Source organism: Manis javanica, chromosome 17, assembly GCF_040802235.1.
Source record: "Manis javanica isolate MJ-LG chromosome 17, MJ_LKY, whole genome shotgun sequence".
Lineage (NCBI taxonomy): Eukaryota > Metazoa > Chordata > Mammalia > Pholidota > Manidae > Manis > Manis javanica.
Genome location: NC_133172.1, coordinates 4,995,310 through 5,014,333, shown reverse-complemented (window position 1 = coordinate 5,014,333; position 19,024 = coordinate 4,995,310). Strand labels below are relative to the sequence as shown.

At 45.4% G+C, this 19,024-nt stretch overlaps 1 protein-coding gene and 1 long non-coding RNA gene across 2 annotated transcripts; one reads left to right on the top strand and one right to left on the bottom strand.

Annotated features, from left to right (window-relative positions):
* The first annotated feature begins 3,701 nt into the window (after positions 1-3,701).
* LOC140847047 (uncharacterized) lies at positions 3,702-7,653 on the top strand. Its single transcript, XR_012126644.1, has 2 exons — positions 3,702-6,847; positions 7,263-7,653. It is a non-coding gene; the product is annotated as an uncharacterized lncRNA (long non-coding RNA).
* Positions 7,654-10,182: 2,529 nt separating this feature from the next.
* On the bottom strand, positions 10,183-11,076 carry LOC108388463 (vomeronasal type-1 receptor 1-like). Its single transcript, XM_073226360.1, has 2 exons — positions 10,734-11,076; positions 10,183-10,511 (listed from the first exon to the last, which is right to left on the bottom strand). The coding sequence occupies exons 1-2, from the start codon at positions 11,074-11,076 to the stop codon at positions 10,183-10,185; spliced, it is 672 nt and encodes a 223-aa protein (XP_073082461.1).
* Between the last annotated feature and the right edge of the window lie 7,948 nt (positions 11,077-19,024).

The window sequence follows — 19,024 nt, the reverse complement described above, 5'->3', positions numbered from 1 at the left end:
GTACTTGGAGAGAAAATGTACGAATTACAGTTTTATTATAGCAAAAGGATACAAACCAGATACAAATCATAACCGGTTAAATGGAGAGATGTAAGAGTGAGGTCTGGGAGGGTCCCAAACCGGAAGCTTCCACTGTCCTTTCCCTTTGGAATCAGGGCACATTATTCATCCAGGATATCTATGCATGACATTATGCAGGCTATTGTCAACCACAGAAGCTCGCCAAAGTTTTAGTGTTTATAGTTTTTATTAGTCTCATTAAACAAGCACAACTGATCTAACCATTGGCCATGTGACTCAATTTCCAGCACCCCTACCATCCTGGAGGTTGGGCTGTTGCCACCTGGCTCGAGCCCCAATCATTGAATCACATGGCTGTATAAACAGCCCCATCCCGACTCATCTCACTAACATAAACTATCTACAGACCCACCCTGAGTCACTGCATTAGTACAAACAGCCAGGGCCCACCACGAATAACACAGACACTTCTGTCACTCAGCACATTCCAGCAACCTGGAGGATCCCTCCCAGAACTAGGGTCAAACTGTTTATTACAAAATAACTAGCAAAAGACTAGCATCCCAATTAGTTCAACCATTGCAGAAAGCAGTATGGAGGTCCCTCAAAAAACTAAAAATAGAAATACCATTCGACCCAGGAATTCCACTCCTAGGAATTTACTAAGAATGCATAGGATCCCAGTTTCCTAAGAATGCGTAGGATTCCAGTTTCAAAAAGACAGATGCACCCCTATGTTTATCGCAGCACTATTTACAATAGCCAAGAAATGGAAGCAACCTAAGTGTCCATCAGTAGATGAATGGATAAAGATGTGGTACAGATACACAATGGAATATTACTCAGCCATAAGAAGAAAACAAATCCTACCATTTGCAACATGGATGGAGCTAGAGGGTATTATGCTCAGTGAAATAAGCCAGGTGGAGAAAGACAAGTACCAAATGATTTTACTCATCTGTGGAGCATAAGAACAAAGCAAAAACTGAAGGAACAAAACAGCAGCAGACTCACAGAACCCAAGAATGGACTAACAGTTGCCAAAAGGAAAGGGACTGGGGAGGGTGGGAGGGAGAAGGGGAATAAGGGGCATGATGATTAGCACACATAACGTAGGGGGGCCATGGGGAAGGCAGTATAGCACAGAAAAGACAAGCAGTGACTCTGCAGCATCTCACTATGCTGACGGACAGTGACTGTAATGGGGTATGTGGTGGGGACTTGATAATGGGGGGAATCTAGTAACCACAATGTTGCTCATGTGATTTTATATTAATGATACCAAAATAAATATAGATGAATGAATGAATGAATGAATAAGACTAGCATCCCAAATATGAGACTACTTTCTAAAAATGAGTAAAGAGAGATAAACTTTTCAGGTTTAAGATTTGCCAAGGAACATATAAAACATGATCAGCCATGTTAGTAATGAGAACTGTACATATGGAGACGATGAGATGCTTCCTATACCCAAAAGATGGTCAAAAAGCAAGAAAAAATAGTAAATGCTGGAAAGCCTATGGATCAGACACTTTTATACACTGCTGATGAGAGAGTAAGGTGGTACAAAAGCAACTGGCTTTTCCTTCTAGATGAAAATTCACCTACTTTATAGATCAGAAGTTCCACTTCCAGGTATACACCCTAGACCAGACAAACCCTCACATCAAGCAGATGTGTAAGAGTTCAGAACTTCGCTACTTATAATAGCCAAAACCCAGAAATACAAATGCCCAACATTAGGAGAATGGCTGCATGAATTATTTATGTGATGGAATTGTTCTATTTATAAAATGCAATTCATAGTAATAAACTTGACCTACGCGCAACATGGATGAATCACAGGCATGTAATAAGTTAGATGCTTCAGAAGATCCTAGTATAATATCCTTATTATAAAATGTACAAACAAGAAAAACTAAAGGGTGCACTCTTAAGATATCCACATATATGTGATAAAACTATAAAAGTCAAGGGAATAATGTGTATTAATTTGTGAATAGCGGTTCCAAAGTTTGGGAGGGTAAAGTGGAGGTGCTAGGTACATGCAACAAGGATGCAGGGCTTTTTGATTTTCAAATAATCAAATATGACCCTCATTAAACAAAATTATAAAGAAAAGCCAAGACTATTCTCATTTCCTAAACTGAACTAGCATATTAGAAAGGATAAAAAGATAACATACGCCCAGTCCCTAAAGTTGTAGAAAAACCTGGCACACTGTGTGGAAGCATTGTAACTGCATGTTACTGGAGAGGGCTGGTAAACCTAAAGCAGAAGACTTTGTAATATGTATTTAATCGGACCTGCTTTTATAAACTACAAAAAGAGAAAAATATCCATATGTAGTTTACTTTAAAAATAATTTCAAAACATTAGTTGACAGTAAATTCAATGTGGCTTTTATTCACTTTTTATTGACGATAAGCACATAATGATATTGTGATAAAAAACTTAGATCTTCATTTAATATCAAATTCATTTGGATAGAGGGTATATATGTAATAACAGTAAGTTAACAGAATTGTTTTAAATAGAAAAACTCCCATTAGAAAGATACACATTTGAATAACAGCTACCTTTTGTCAAGTGATGGACTTAATATCTGTCTCCCCCAAATTTATGTGTTCACTAATCCTCAATGTGCTGGAATTCAGAAATGGGGCCTTTAGGAGGTAATCAGGGTTAGATGAGGTCGTGAAGACAGCGCCCTCATGAGGACCTGTGAGGTAGACCTCAATTTCTTTGAATGGGAAAACAGAACTTAACCCAAAGTCACACAAACAAGCAGAATCCATATAAAGATCTAAGGCTAACGTGATTTATTTCAAGCGCATACAAACACACGTGTACATTAGCGCGCGCGGACACACACACGGTGTTTATGGAACGATTTTAATAATTTATGGCTGCAGGTGGCAGTACAAGCGATCGCTTTGCTATCCCTTCGACTTTTCTGTATGCTTGAAACCTTCCGCGTAAAACGCTGGTAAGTACCCCATGCTCAGCACGGCCCAAACAGCTGTCCGCCCGAGGTCTCCACCTCGCCCGCGCGCACCACGCTGCTCCCCACCCTGCACTTCACTCTCGCACCTTTCACGGCTCCCTAGACACCTGTTTTCACAGGAACCCCGGGCCCCTCCGACGCTGCACCTCGGACCACAGTAATCCCAGCTGACTACCCCGCAGTCCCTACCCGCACCCGGCCGGGGCCGCGATGCGAAGCCCACCCGTCGCTGTCAACGAGAACGATCTCTTACGGCCTCCTCCACCGCTCCCCTAAACCCCGATGCACGCGCAGCCGCCCACAAAGCCCCAACAACCTGGAAGCCGCTTGAACAACCACCCCGACGAGTACCCACCACAAACGACATCTCTAGACACGGAATCCCCACCGTGCGTTCTTCCAGCCGCGCGCCCACATCTAAGGTAAGCTCATTGCGGACCCGGCGGCCTTCCGCGGGGGTACGCGCCGAGCTCCGGTACGCCGCTTCCGCATCCGCTTCCGCTCACCTGGCCGGCAGGCCCGTGACCTGGACTCTTTCGCACACGTGGTGTCGTTTGGGTGATCTTTCTACGAGCGCCAGCTCTGGTCCCTGTTGCAGTTACCGCGGGGCGATGTGGCCGCGCCGGCCGTCACGCTGCGGTGGGAGCGGCCATCTTGAGTCGTACGCCGTACGGAGGGCGAGATGGCCATTCCAGGCGGTCGGATTCGGCCCACGAGGCGCGCCCGAAAGGTGCAGACTCAACCGATACGTTCTGTTTCAAGAATTCTGATCCGCGGTGCCTCCACCTTTGCAGCGGCTGTCAGCACTGTCGCGGGTGCTCAACAGCGTGCCAGCGCTGTCGCCTGCAGTCCTCCGACCTGACCGAGCGCTGAGCCAGTCCCAGGCCAGGGCCCCGCATCAAATGGCCGCGGCCACCCGGTCTGGAGAATTTTCGAAGCCGCAGGAAGGACGCGGCCGTGAGTGGAGGTTTGGGTCCGGACAGCAAAGTGCGGGCTTCCGTGACTGAGTACTGGGAGCGTTTGCGGGTGTGTGTGTGGGGGGATACTGGTAACGTCAGACTCTTGAGAAAATGGAGGTTCCGAGGCCATTGTTGGGTGCGAAGGGGAGGATGGTTCGAGAACCCTCGGGACGCGCGTCGTGATGCGACCGTGAGCGGGACGCGGCAGGACCGGCCGGCGGGCAGACTAGGGCCCCCGCAGCCCACGCCAAACACTGCTGTACCTCGTGTCACAAGCTCCAGACACGTTAGGGGGCCCCGTGTACCCTCAGCGTTCACCACCCGCCCAGCCCTTTGTTTCTGTGGGCGCGGTGGTAACAGGAGTCCGCGTCCTTGTCCCTCCCTGTAGATAATGATCCCAGCAGCGGTAGGAAGTCCGTCTCTCGCCCGGTGCGCGGCAGTGCCAGCGCTCAGCAACCCAGTGTCTGCGTGGCTCTGATTTGGGACCTTGTTCTGCTGCACTGCTCTGCTGTTCTCCCCTGGGCGGGTTCTGCTCTGCTATCCCTGGGAGTTCTCGAAGTCTTACTGATAAAGTAAGGCCTCCTACCGTATTTTTCTGCAAGACTGACTTTGTTCTTTTAGTCTTTTGTATTTTCAAAGAAAAAATTAACCCAACTTCCACCAAAAGAAATGTGTGGGTTTGTATTGGGATTCAATCTATAAATCACTCAGAGTATTGACATCTGTACAAAAGGAAGCCGTAAAATCCGCAAACACGCTGTATCACCCCATTTATTTAGATCTTTAATGTGTATGCATAATGTTGACGTTTCTTATGGAAGTTTTGCACAGTCATTTCAACACACTTGAATTTTTTAATGTTCTTGGAAATGGTACTTTATAACTTCATAGTTGAACTCTGTTGGTGGTATACAGATACATACAGTTGACCTGTATATTGATATTATACCAATATATCAATGGTGTAATAGTGTTTGTGTAGGTTCTTGTAAGTTTATAGCTTCGTATTTTCCTGCTGCCTCAAATCCCCATAAACAGGCTTTGAGTACATGAACCAGGCAAGCAGGCGCATCAGTGTGAGAAGGTTGTCCCCTGTGACACATTCCCCGTCCTGCCCTCCCCTGTGACCTACTGTCATTCAAACACACCAGTGAAACCTCCAGTCTGTTCGCATATATTCCAACCGGACCCCACAGTAAGGCCTTGCTCACGGGTCCTTGCTCTCACCCCACCTGCCTGGCTGAGGCTGATCCCTTGGGGCTCTCTGCCGTGTGACCTCCTACCAGCATGCAGTGACTGGGTCTCAGGACTTGCGAGTATAATACATTCCCCCCCCAGCACCTCTCCTGAGGGCCCCTCTTGTGGCTGCACGTGGCTGTCACCTGAAAGAACACAGTACAGTTATTCTAAATGTTTGCGTGAACAGTCATAGTATCCTTAGTGAGTTTTCCCCATCCTTTCCAATTTCTAAACCTGAATTTTTCTACCTATTGCCCTGGGTGAGCACTACCATCCAATTTTGAAAGGAACTGATGATGCAGTGTTCTTGTCCTCTTCGTGATTTCAAAGTTTCTCCTTTAAGGATGATGTTTACCAAAGATGTGTGTAAATTCCCTTTATCAAATCATGCCTATGTGATTGAGCCTCCATAAAAAATACATTAAAAACTAGAGAGAGCCTCAAGGTGGGTGACACGTCCACATTTCATGAGGGTGGTGCATTCCGGCTCCACAGGGACAGAAGCTCTTGCATTTGGGACCTTACAGGACGTCACCCTTGGGCCAGACCTAAGTGAACAGGGATGTATTCATTTGGCTTCATTGCCCTTTTGAGGGTGCAGGGAAGTCTTGGCTGTTTGGAGGAGTTTTGAGGTCCTTGTCAAAGAACAAATTCCCTGGGCAAGGCCAGGGAGACCTGCCAGGGCAGAGTCCACGGATGCCTCTGGCAAAGGGAAGGCTAGAGAGGGGAAATTGGCCTGGGGAAAGTGTTCCAGGGCCCTCTCTGTGTAGGAATCTTGACCATAGAAGGGGAGAGGAGGAGAGTTCACTGGGAAAGGATAAATGGGGGTCCTGGGGTGTTATGGCTTGATCTGAGTGGTGTTACATTGTTCACCATATTATGTTAAACTAATGTGTGTGTGTACTGTGTTTAAGGTACATTTCTGCGTATTTTACAATACAAATGTTTTAATAATTGTACATACTCCCACCTTCACACAGCCGGCATTTGGGTAGAATGGCTTCTAGTTATAGGAAACTATTGCCTTTGTTCCTCTTCTCCTCTCTACCCTCCACTGCCTTTCGCTTCTTTCCCAAGTCTGAGGGTCCTCAGGGGCCAGGTTAGCACGTAGTACTTTAGGAGGAGCTCACAGCGCCCAGTAATGTGAACAATCCGAAGGAGATTCTGTCAGCCACACCCAAGTGCCGGCTGAAGAAGCCAAGAAACTTCTGTGAAAAGAGGACGGTCCGAAGACCTATCACTGTTCCTCCCTCTTTTACCTTCTGGGTTTCATGGGATGAGCTCAACTGTTCAGCCTTTACGTTTAGACGACCTTGCTCTTCAATTTGACCAGCCTACGGGACTGTGGTTGTGCAGCAGGCCGGTGGCCATGCGGCAGCTCATGCAGTGGGGCCCACTCTGCACTTGGTCGTGTGATCTTTAACTACAGTGGAGAGTCTGTTCCTGCCTTACATGGTGCCTTCCGCTCTGTGGGCTTCCTGACGCAGGAACTTTGCGGCTGTCTTGCTTGAAACCTTGACTGAAGTCCAGTTTCTCTTTTTCATCTTGCTGGTGTTCTTCAGTATCTGGCCTCATTCTTCTCCAAGTACCACGATCTCAAAGGACTGGAGTCATGAAGGTATTTTTTTTAGGGGAATATTTTTTATTATACAGGGTTCAAATTGTGGCATTTGGAGGTGAAGGTTCATGATGTCTGCAATTAACTTTGAAATAGTTCAGTCAGATGAATTGGATAGAGGACTGGGGGAGATGGACAGACAGATGATGGGTAGAAAGTTAATACACAGAGCAAATATGACAACATTTAACATTTATTGGGTCTATGGGATGTATGGAAGAGTGTCTGCTGTACTGATCATTGAGTTTTTATATATGTATGAGAATGTTCATAATAAAAGCTTGGAAAGTTTTTATAATAAGTGGACTATCAGTTCAGTGACTGAATTTTCTAATAAAATGCAGCTGATTCTCAGGTTGTTTGCTGTGTGGAAGGACATTGGAAAATAATAGAAGTTCTGTCTGTCCTATTTCAGATCCCTGGCGTCCATCTCCCTGGTCTCGCCTGACATGAATCTGCTCTGAACTCACCTCTGGGGAGAACCAGGGCTTCTGTTCTGTTCCTTGGCATTAAAGCCTGTGGAGAACGTAACGAGTTGGTGCTCTTTGGAGTTCGTTAAGCTTCCTGGAGGTGTACAGTAATGGTTTTCATGAAATTCCGAAGTTTCTAGTCATTGTTTCTTCAAATATTCTTGCTGCCCTGTATACCCTTTCCTCTCCTTCGAGGGCTTCTGTTATGTGTGTGTCTGTGTGCTTGAGGGTACGTATACCATAGAGCTCGGAGCCTCTGCACGCACTCTCCCATTTTTGCTTTTTTCTGCTCCACTGTTCCCTGTTTCTCACCATACATAATGTTCATTGACCTGTCCTCCTGTTTGCATATTCTGTCTTCTCCCAGCTCCGATCTGTTGAGCCCCTGTAACATCTCTGACACCAAATGCAATGGTGTATTTTTTTCCTACATATATGTATACCAGTAACAATATTATACATAGCAGAAATAGTAATATAGCCTCATTCAGGTACCAGGATCCAATTCCAGTGTGTGTGAATATGTGGGAGGGGGTCTTCCCACACAAACTGACACCAAGCAATACTTGAACGCCGGCAGTGTGTTGGAGAACTCAACTCAGTTCTGATGCAATTTGTCCAAAGACAGCACCAGATCCCCATGTTAAGGGCTTTGTCCCTCAAGATTGCTCTGCACCCCCCACTCTGAACACCAGTCGCAAGCCCCAGGCAGGTACCTGTGCTTCCGACCTACGGGCTTCAGGTTGGAAGTTCCCACGACCTCCCCTTAGGTTCTATGAATTTGCTAGAGCAGCTCACATAACTCAGGAAAACACGTTTACCAGTTTAATAAAGGATACAAGTTAACAGGCAAATGAAGAGAGACACAGGCCAAGGTCCCAAATAAAGGAGCTTCTATCCTTGCAGAGCTTGGGGCCTGGCTCGGTGGCATGTGGAGGCAGGTGGTCTGGTTCCCCTACCAAGAAGCAGGATCCAGCCTAGCATCTTAGGCCAAGCAGAGCAGAGAGACTGAGCAAAAAGCTCTTCTCAGGGGGTGGTGAGGGCTTCACTGCATCGTCATGACAACTAAACTATTGGCTGTTGGCTGATCCAACCTCCAGCCCCACCCTTGGGTGGGCATCCAAAAGTCTTTCATTAACCTGACAGAACACCCATTTTACCTTTAAGACTGCAGTATTTTCAGAAACTGAATGAACATGAAATATACCTGGGAAATACATATTCGTTCATTCATATGACCGAATATATAATTCTTATGATTATACTGTTGTAATGATTATATATCACAGCCCCTTTAGCAAACTTTTTTTATGTCTGTCTCTGTTGATATCGTCTATTTGGTGAAACATCGTTATCGTTCTACCCTTTAGTACTTTACAGATGGTTTCTTTTTAATTCCTTGAGCATCCGTACAAAAGGTGACTTAATATCTTCATGTAGTAAGTCTCACATCTGAGGCCACTCAGAGACCATTTCTGTGGTTTCTGTGGACCATTTTCCTGGGCACACAGGTCATACGTTTCTGACCCCTGGTGTGTCCCAGGTTTCTCCTGGAGCGGGACCTTCAGTCACACGGGGCTGCTCCCACCTCGGGGCGCGCTGCTGTCGCCACTGCTGCAGCTGGTGAGTGACATTCCTGAATTAGTTCTGTAAAGGGCTTTCCCTGGAGTATGAGTCACCGACGCCTCTGCTGGTTGGCCAATGAGCGAGCAGAGATTTCCTCAGCTGCCTTCAGCCAGCGCGTCTGCCACCCTTTGCCAAGGCTACTTCGCGGCAACGAGGCCCTACTTCAGGGCTCTGGAGGATTACAAGTTGGCCTCAGCTTCTTTCCTGCAAGGTTTCAAGGTCGGCCAGGTGCGATTTATTGAAGCCCTTGAGGCATATCCTGCGTGTGTGGGTGGCCGTCCAGAACCTCAGACCTTGTCAGAGTGTTTTATCAGAGTGCTCCTGTGAGCATCTCATTCCTCGGATATTCCTGTAAAAATTATGGCCACACTCTTCTTTCCCTCAGCTCACATTGCCGCCTTATGCCATCTATGGCAGTGTTAAACAACTGAAACTGATTGTTTTGAACAAATGGTTTTCGCTACTCTAGTTGTGAGGCTGTTTATTTTCCAAGGCTGGAGCAGAGCTGGGGAGGGGGAGATGGGAGGTAAAGTTAGAACTTCACAAAACCAACTGTTTTTACTGAAGTTCAAATTTTTTTCTTAACTAAATACTATTCAGATTGTTGTAAGCATTTGGTTAATCTCTGGAATTGTGAAAAAAAAGTTAGCTATAATAAGTTGGCCAGTATTCATATTGCTATGATGGAGGAGTTGATGTTCATAGGCTCTTACCCTGCCATTTTGGAAGCTCTGCCCCATCACCTCATTTACTTTTGCACAATTATCTAACAGGATGTAATCGATTAATACTATAGGTAAATATCCTAAATCTTTGACTGATTAAACTGATTCCCACAGGTTATAATTATTGTTGGCACACAAAGCCATTACTGCCAGTTTAATAATTGCCCTAACAAACCATTAAAAATTCTGATATGTCCCAAAATTATCTGTCCAACTTCACTGCTATGCTTCGATCAATTATGTCAAAGAAAAAAATGTCACAAAGCATCAAGATTAGCTAACATGTATGCAGGAATGTTTGTATTTCATTGTCTGTCTTCTAAATAAAGCGGAAAGACCCACAGGATGATGTTGATGTCACAGAAACCTTTTCATCTCAGGACCTTGGATGGGTGTGTCATATTCTGGACATCCATATATTCTTGCCCAGAAAAGTGAACAGCCAGATTCTTTGAAGCAAAGAGAAACTGTGGGAAAGGGGCTGTCAGTAATTTGGAGTTTTTTTTTCCACCACTTAAGAGCAGAATCCTGGTGCTTGGGGATCTCGAAGCAACAGTATCAGGGGGCTGAGGGTGGGATAACACGCTGCCAGAAAGGTGGTAAGGTGCGTCAGCCAGAGGTGAGAGTGGAAGAAAACATTATAAATTGTAAGGATAGAGTTAGTGAAGTAAAAAAAAATGAAGGAGATGGCCAGGAGGAGGACAGTTTGAGTGGCTTTTGCCTCAGGAGAGAATCTGTGGGAACTTCTGAGCGTGTGAATATGTCTCATTCTCTGGTGGTGTCTGTGTAGGACAAGTACCATGAAAACAGTGGCCACAGTCATGAGTCCCATGAACACAACATCTGGAAAAGTCATCAGAACTGTGATTATTGTAGCACTAGATGTAGTAGGAACGTCAGAAGAGCACAGTCCATAGTCCCATGTCTCGGTAGAATTGTGACTATGCTGAGGAGCTTTTAAATTTACCGGGACAAAGACATTTATCACCAGGTTGCAGAGCCAGCATAGAAAGCACGAAGAGCCGACGTTCTTCCAGACTCTCTCTCTGAGCCCCACCCACCCACCAGTCCGGGGGCTAATGGTGACTGCCTGGAAACTGCTCAGGAGGCAGGTGGTGCAGAGAGAGAGGCCTCGGGCCATTCGATGGATATAATAGGCAAGTTTGCATCCAGTGTTGCCCAGGATGTCCGTCACCCCCCACATAAATATCACCTGGGGGATCCCCTTGAAGGAAATCACCAGGAAGTTGGCCACAGCCATGTTGGTGAGAATGACGTGCACGGGCCTCAGGGCGCGGCTGGCGCCTGATGCAGACGCATAGGCTGAGAGGAGGAAGGTGTTCCCCAGGACCCCAGCCCCGGTCTGGGTCAGCAAAAGCAGCCTCAGGACCACTTCACTGAAAGTCATTCTCCTTGGCTCATGGGGAGAAGCAGCTCAGAAAAGAGCCCGAACATCGTGAAGTGAGAACTCCGTGTAACAACACGAGGCACAGGTTTGTTCCAATATCACCAGTTCTGAAACAGACTCTAGGGCCCTCAGGGACTCCCCTTTCTGAGGGCAGAAATCACAGTTCTGAGGTGGGAATTCCACACAGTGAGTTGAGAATTGCTGCTCCGAGCAGCCACCCTGGCGTGTTTCTGCTTGTGCTCATCCAGCCATACAAGGTGGCTCATTATTGAGTCTGTTTCTCAAATCCTCAGGCGCACGTGTCCAGGACACAATCTCCAAGGTAAAGCCTTAGCTTTCATTTCAAAGTTTTCTGAAACAAAGTGTGGTGGGTGCTCAGTCCTCATATACACACAGTAGAAGTAGTGACTAGCTATTTTTTCTGGAGCCAAATTAGTTGATCCTAAAAATTAAATGGAAAGTAACATGCAAGATTAGGTAGGAAAAACACAAAAATACTATGAGCTATGGAGTGGTTCTATTAGCCATGAAAACATACTTCCATGTCTCTATTACTGAAACAGTATTGTACTTGCATACCAACAGAGAAATGGAATAGATGAGAAAAGAAAGATATCTAAATCAGTAAATGAAACCATTCATATTAAGTATTACAAGAAAATATGGGTGAACTCCTCTAAGATCTGAGCATAGGGAAAGGTTTTCTAACCATGACTCAAAATCAAAAGGCAATAAAATATTGATAAAGTCAACTACATCAAACTTTAAAGTGAAATATTTCATGGCCAAAGCACTATAAAGTTAAAAAAGAAAAGGCACACAAGAACATACGCACAGATCAATGGAACAGAATAGAGAGCCCAGATATAAACCCACACATATACAGCCAATTAATATATGATAAAGGAGCCATGGACATACAATGGGGAAATGACGGCCTTGTCAACAACTGGTGTTGGGAAAACTGGACAGCTCCATGCAAGAGAATGAGACTGAATTATTGTCTATTCCCATACACAAAAGTAAACTCGAAATGGATCAAAGACCTGAATGTAAGTCATGAAACCATAAACTCTTAGAAGAATCCATAGGCAAAAATCTCTTGTATAGAAACATGAGCAACTTTTCCTGAATGCATCTCCTCGGGCAAGGGAAACAAAAGCAAAATAAGCAAATGGGACTACATAAAACTAAACAGCTTCTGTACAGCAAAGGAAGAAATGAAATAGATGAGAACAGAAGGATACTTAAATCTGTAATTGAAACCATCAGTAGAACAAAAAGGCATCTTAAAGTATGGGAGAATATATTCATACATGACAGATCCGATAAGGGATTAACATCCAAAATATGTAAAAAATTCACATACCTCGACACCCGAAAAGCAAATAATCCAATTAAAAAATGGACAGAGGATCTGAACGGAAGGAAGGAAGGAAGGGCAGCTTCTGTTTCTAGTAACAGCTAAGCCAATTCTGCTGAACCAACTCTTCTGCAAGTAACAATAATATGTTCTGGACAAGGCATTTTTCTTTAATGGCTACATAACGAGTTAGTTTACTAAAACCTGAACAGCAGGTATTTCCTGAAAGAGGACTGATGCTTGGAAGATGTGTGGGTTTTTGAATGACTTCGTTCCTGAGGGCAGGTTGTAGCTGACTTCACACAAAAGGCCTAAGGTCCACACAGATCTCCAAACTCCTACTGGTGTAAAGAACCAAAGGACAAACACAGCTCAGGATAACTACAGAGGCTGCAAAGCATGGAGAAATCTGTGAAAAAAGAGAGCCACAGAGGTGGTACCACAAACATTGGCTATAACCTCTCCCCAAGTCCCTGGCTGACCCCTGAATATGTATGCATGGGGCAGATGCCAAATACTCCCCCTAAGCCTAAAATAACTGAACTGGGATTTCATAACATGGAGTTTGAATTCAGTCAAGTTAACTGTCTGCTGAAAGAAAAGTTCACTGTATTCTTTGGAGAAACATAACAAAATACAGTCTCTGCAATGTATCAGTATACAACCAAAAAGTGCTGAACATAAAAAGAAACAAGAAAATGTAACACACTCTCAAGATAAATAATAATCAATGGAGTCTACACCCAAGATAACCTACAAGCTAGATTAGCAGACAATGATTTTAAAACAGTTTACAATTATGAGGGAGAGAATAAGGAAAAGTCAGTGAACAGAAACAGTAACCATATATGGAACCAAATGAAAGTTTCAGGAGTGAACATTGGGCTTGAAACAGAGGCGACATTGGGCTTGAAAACAGATCACTAAAGATTAAGCTTCCGAGAGAGAGAACACAGACTTGGGGGCAGAGTGTGGAAAGCATCTGTGAGAAAGGATTTGAAAAGTATGAAACACCAATTAACGGATCCTCCCACAGGAAAAACAAATGACAAAAATCGGATAAAATATTTAAAAACACCTATTCAGAGGCACCAGAAAGCATCTGGAAGCACAAACTGGAGGCATGTTTCAATGATGACTAAAACTGCAAGGATGTACGGCCAGAGGCTGAAGGTGTCGTTGCAGAACCCGGTCTGCCGGCAGGAAACAGCAGCCTCAGCCTCCCAGGGATCCAGAGAGCAGGACCCAGGGATGGGAAAAAGCTGGAAATTTAAGGGGGAAATCGTGGAAGTGGGAGAAGTGAAGAAGGATAAACACCCAAATCTAAATAGGAGTTCTTCCCAAACCCCTGAGTGACACCAACACTGCACAGGGGCACAGCTGAACCCAGCGGTCTGAGGAACATTCTGGAACTTTAAAATTATTTCAAATGTAAAAACATTTCTAATGCTTTTCTTAACCATTTTTTTAATGCTTAAAGCTGGTTGGTAATGAAAACACTATGTTTCTAAGCCTTAGAGTTCACACTAGAGTATTCTTCGAGGTAAGTTTACATTCTAAGTGTTGAAAGAAAAAGAAAACTGATTAAGAGGTACAAACTTAACTCACTGGAGCATGAATCACAGCGTAGGAAATATAGTCACTAATATTGTAATAACTTTGTAGGATGACAGGTGGAAGCTACACTATTGTGGTGAGCATTTTGTACTGGATATAAATGTCAAGTACTTTGTTGTATTTCTGAAAGTAATATAATAGTGTATGTCAACTATAAAAATTTGTTCAATTAAAAAAAAAACAACGACCATAAAATACCCAACATTTAATATATGAACTTAGTAAAAGAAATAGTCTCTTGGCACCCCCCAAAAAAGCATAAAGAACAAACTAAAAATGCCACTTTTAATTGCTGTGTGTCTGGCATAGGCATTTCCAACAAGTCTCTTCCAACTATTGCTTTCTTTTCAAATTACTATTTTCCCACATTTTCTCTTCTGAATGAATAATAGGAGCAGTTCAACTTTGGGTTGTAATTTCTCTAACTTCATAGAAGAAAATGAGAAAAATGAACATCCCCATAATATCGAGATATTTTTCCCTTTCTTCACTGCTCTTCAGAACTGATTTTTGACTTCCTTCCAGCTTGTACATTTCTTTTAAACTTGTTCCATTTGTTGCTATTCTTTGCCATACTGACTTCCTTACTTTCTCATTTTTCTTGCTCCATGTATGGAAAGCTACTGTGCATCATCTCTTACATAGCTGAACGGTCATGTCACAGCCCCCGTTTTCCCCCTGAGTCCCTCGGACCCCCCAGCAGGGACATTACACTGCCAGTAGCAGTGAAGAGGTTGTCTTCTCTCCCCTTTCCTCCTGACGGCAGCCTGGCTTCCTCGCAGAGAACTCTCCAAAGCAGGCCGAGGGATCCATGTTCACCTGGATTGTATCACCTCATTTACCCGGATAAACTTGCGCTGGCTTCCAGTGGAATTAGCATTGAAGACAGAACCCTTCCCACCGGCCTGCGCTCCGGGCTTCCTCCCCCTGCCCCCGTGCTCACCCAGGACCCTCCAGCTACACGGTGGTCCTTTTGATGACTTGAGTTTTTCGAGCTCGCTCCTACTTGTAGGACATCTGACATTCTCTGCTTTTTGTCTATAACATTTTCCACAGCCTCGGTACCAGCGCTACTCTCAGTCCTTATTTTGGTCTCAGTTATTGTCACTCTGTCTGAGAGGCCATCTCTGAACCTTGATTCTAAATGGGGAACTGCCAGTTATTTTCTCTTGGAGCCAAAATCCATTTCCTTTTGTTCAGGTCTCTTTCTGTGGTTACTATATAAGACTCTGTAGTTAATTTGTGTTTCAGCCCATGAGGTTAAATTTACTACCAGCAGGATACATGTTTGTTCTGTTGTCTCAGCAGAGAGCCTGGCCCACAGCAAATACTCTTGAAAAGATGGTGATTTACTGATTTTCATCTGCCCCTTTCTCAAGCTTCCCCCCATGCAGCTGTCCATCACATTTCTGGAGTTTGCACTTATACAGGAAGGTACATGCCTGAATTTTTGACGTAAGTTTTTTCCTAGTTAACACACACACACACACACACACACACACACGCACACACACGCACATACACACACACACACACACATGCACAATAACAGCTTTAAATAATCCTGAAAGTGAATTTAGTGTCATTCCCTCCAGCAAACAACAATGTTTTTCAAAAACAGTCAATAGCAAATACTTCCAAGATTCTGCGTTTCCCATATTTATATAAATAAGGATTAGCAGGGAGCAGAAAAATCATACATGGGCATAATACGTGACAACAATACATAGTGACAGTATTGTTTGAATATGAGACACTCCACAGACAAAGAGGAAAATATGTCTCGAAAAGTAAAGAAAGCAACCAGGGCGTAAAGACAGAAAGAGAGGTCAGAGACCTGGGTTGGTGCCCGGGCCCAGTCAGACCTACCCGCCTCATGGCCACCATGTCTCTGCCTCTCATAATCTATTTATGTCTTGGTCCTCGTGTTTCTCCTTCTGCATAAACTGCAACAAGACCCACTTGCTTGTCTGTGCTGAAGACACTTTTCTGTAAAGGAACAATGTTGGTTCCACAAGGGGCTGGGGACCTAGAGACAGGTTTGCTGAACCCCTATAAAAACCTCTCACACTCACCTTCGTCAACATGGCCGCCTTCCTTTTCTCCAGCTATGGGGGTATTGCCAGGGCCAGAGACTGTAGAACATGAGAGAGAACAACAGAACCGGGTCACAGATCAAATCAGTGTTTCATTCTGGAAAGCTGACATGGTCCGAAATATCAAATGCCACCGAAGCCCAGCCCTGCCCCAGGCTCCCAGTGAAACACACACTATCACCTGTGCTTTGTGAGACTAGAAAGATGATACAAACAGTGAACATGTATGAGCAGTGACTCTGCCCAGGCACAGCTCTCGGGGGCTTAAATACACTGACTCACTTAACCCTCTGATAACCCCCTGAACCAAATACAGTATTACTCTCACTTGACAGACAACAAGAATGACCCCCAGACAGTTCAAGGGTCCTGCCAAGACTAGTTGGTGGTGGGTGTGGGAGTTGACCCCCACACCCCACATTCTAGGGACCCTGTCTTACCCGCTGTTTTGTTTTAGATTAAAAGTTTCTGAGTTGAGCCCAAGCTGTCCGCTGGGTTTGTTTTTTCCGCCAGGTGCCTGGTGCCTCCTGGGTTTCTGTTGATGAAAAAAATGTTTAACTGACAGCAGCGACGAGGGGGTAAATAAAACCTTGAGTATTTCAAGTGTCACGGAGGCAAGTGTCAGAAATAAATACAAAAATTAAAGTAAAATGGAATTGTAAAGGACGGGTCAAGTACTGGTGAGCCAGGCATGACCAGACCTGCTGCTTGGAGCCAGACGCAGTGATGTTGCAGAAACTCCCGGCTTCAGGAGTGTTGGGAATAATCCTTCTATCTCAAAGGAGACAGACTCAAAGACGAGAGGAGGGGAAGAAGATGGGCTTGCAAGAACCAGTTCACGTAAGGGGGAAACATAATGAGAGATGTGAGAGGGAAAAGTGGATTTCTAACCCATTGCCCAAAAAGTGGCTCACAGTCTATCCAGAGAAATACCGACACGTAGAATTTGTTGATGACCTTCTGTATGTTGGGCTTTATGGCTCGATACAGCGTCTCTGTGTTAAGTTAATACTGAGTGTTCAGTGTCAAAGAATATTCTTCTATTTTGCATGGATAGAAAGTGAGGCAGAAAGAATTTTTTTAACTTTCTCAAGGTCACTCAATTCCAGTGAAGAGCAGGCTAGATCTCATCTGACCTGAAGTGTGTCCTGTTGTCTCTATTCATAAACACCATGGGAGAGGATTAATTCATGGCAACACTGGTAAACCTGGGCGTCTAGAGACAGTCTCTTTCTCTGTGCCTCCCCCATCACACACACACACACACACGCAGAGTGCCCCTCCCCAGAACCTCCAGCACAACACGTAGAGACCTGGGCAGCCGGCAGAGTCACACACAGATGGGGTGGGCGTGATCACAGTCGTTCCCAGCCACATGCTTCATCTTGCTGCAAAGTGCCGGCTCTAGAAACATGCAGAAGAAATCATCATGACCCTTGTTTGCTAGAGACGTGGTGTGTGCCAGCAATGTCACCCCTTTTTATAGCCACTCCGTTTACTATTCAGAGTGACACTGTGTGCCTACCCCCAGCTTGGGAAGCTGAGACATGCTGTCAGCAGCCCCCAAGCTCTCATCTTGTAGCAGGCAGAGTCAGGACCTGAAAATAAACTGTCCCTGGCCCGAGGGGTGATGTCCTATTCAGTGCTGCTTGCAGAGGGGGTCTTTGTGGTGAAACCCCCGTGGCACCCACGCCCACCTGTTTGTCCACCTCCATCTAACTTCTGAAAGCTGTGTGTGTGTGTGTGTGTGTGTGTGTGTGTGTGTGTGTGCACGTGTGCGCAGATACCGGGGCCGCAACTGGAGGCTGAGGCAAGGCTGTCCTGAGAACCAAGGGAAATCCTCTGTCCTGTCCAGTTCCTCACCTGCCTTACTGAGTCTGAGCCCTAACGAGACACTCACCAGGGTGGATCTGTTTCTGGAACGGTGGCCGTCAGTGAATGTGTGCCTTGTAGAGCCAACGCACTTATGTGCCCACATTCCCTGAGCTCATCTCCCCCCAGGAGCTGCGATTACCCCGTCACCTGTGACATACTGACACCTTCTGCAAAGGGACCGTGGTACTTCTGCGAGGCGGCTGGAATTGTTAGTCCCAAGGCAAGTCAGCATCAGCAGTTCCCGGGATTATTAAAACATGAACTAATTAGCAAAGAGTGCAGGTCCGAGGAGAACTTTCCGAGTCTGCACAATTAACTGTGTGTGTGTAAGGAACTGGGGCGCAGAGGGGGCTCTCTGGGCTGTGCTGGGACCGCTGCACCAGTCTACAAAGAGGATGTCATCTCCAGGTCCTGCTCCCACTCGGGGTCACAGTGATGAGATCTGTCTTGTTCATGCAGGACTCTTCAGTGCTGGCTTTCACTGTTAAGGACACGGCCTCTGCTTGTGGCACTGAGACATCCACATGTTGGGGGAGCTCTGACACAGCACCTCTTCTCACATTCTCGCAGGAGCCTGGGCACCCCTGCCAGTCCCACCCCGCCCTCGGGCCAGTCCCAAATTCGCCTTCTTGAATTGTCCCAGGGCCAAGGCAGTGTGGTCCAAAGCGCCTCTATTCGCCACTTTGGCCTGAGTTCCTGCGTCCCTGCTGTGAGTGTTGAAGGAACCCAGATTCTCCCTCCTCATCTTCCCTTCCCTCCACTGCCCATGGGGAGCCGCAGATTTTTCTTGATGTTTCTTTTTATGTGTACTGATTCTTCTATATTTTAAGTCAGTTACATGATACCCACCTCCCTCCCAAGACTAAAATGATGAGATCCATGTTCTCGTTACCTTCCATCTTCTTTCCCCATTTCTCTACCAAATTTTTATTTTATAATTTCCACGTCACCGTCCTTTTTAGCACTCACATTTGGCTCTGTTGCTAAAATTCCCATA

Coding starts and splice junctions, on each gene's coding strand:
- LOC108388463 (XM_073226360.1), bottom strand. CDS start 11,076: ATGACTTTCAGTGAAGTGGTCCTGAGGCTGCTTTTGCTGACCCAGACC. Junction 10,512..10,733: donor CACCATTAGCCCCCGGACTG/GTGGGTGGGTGG, acceptor TGACTTTTCCAG/ATGTTGTGTTCATGGGACTC.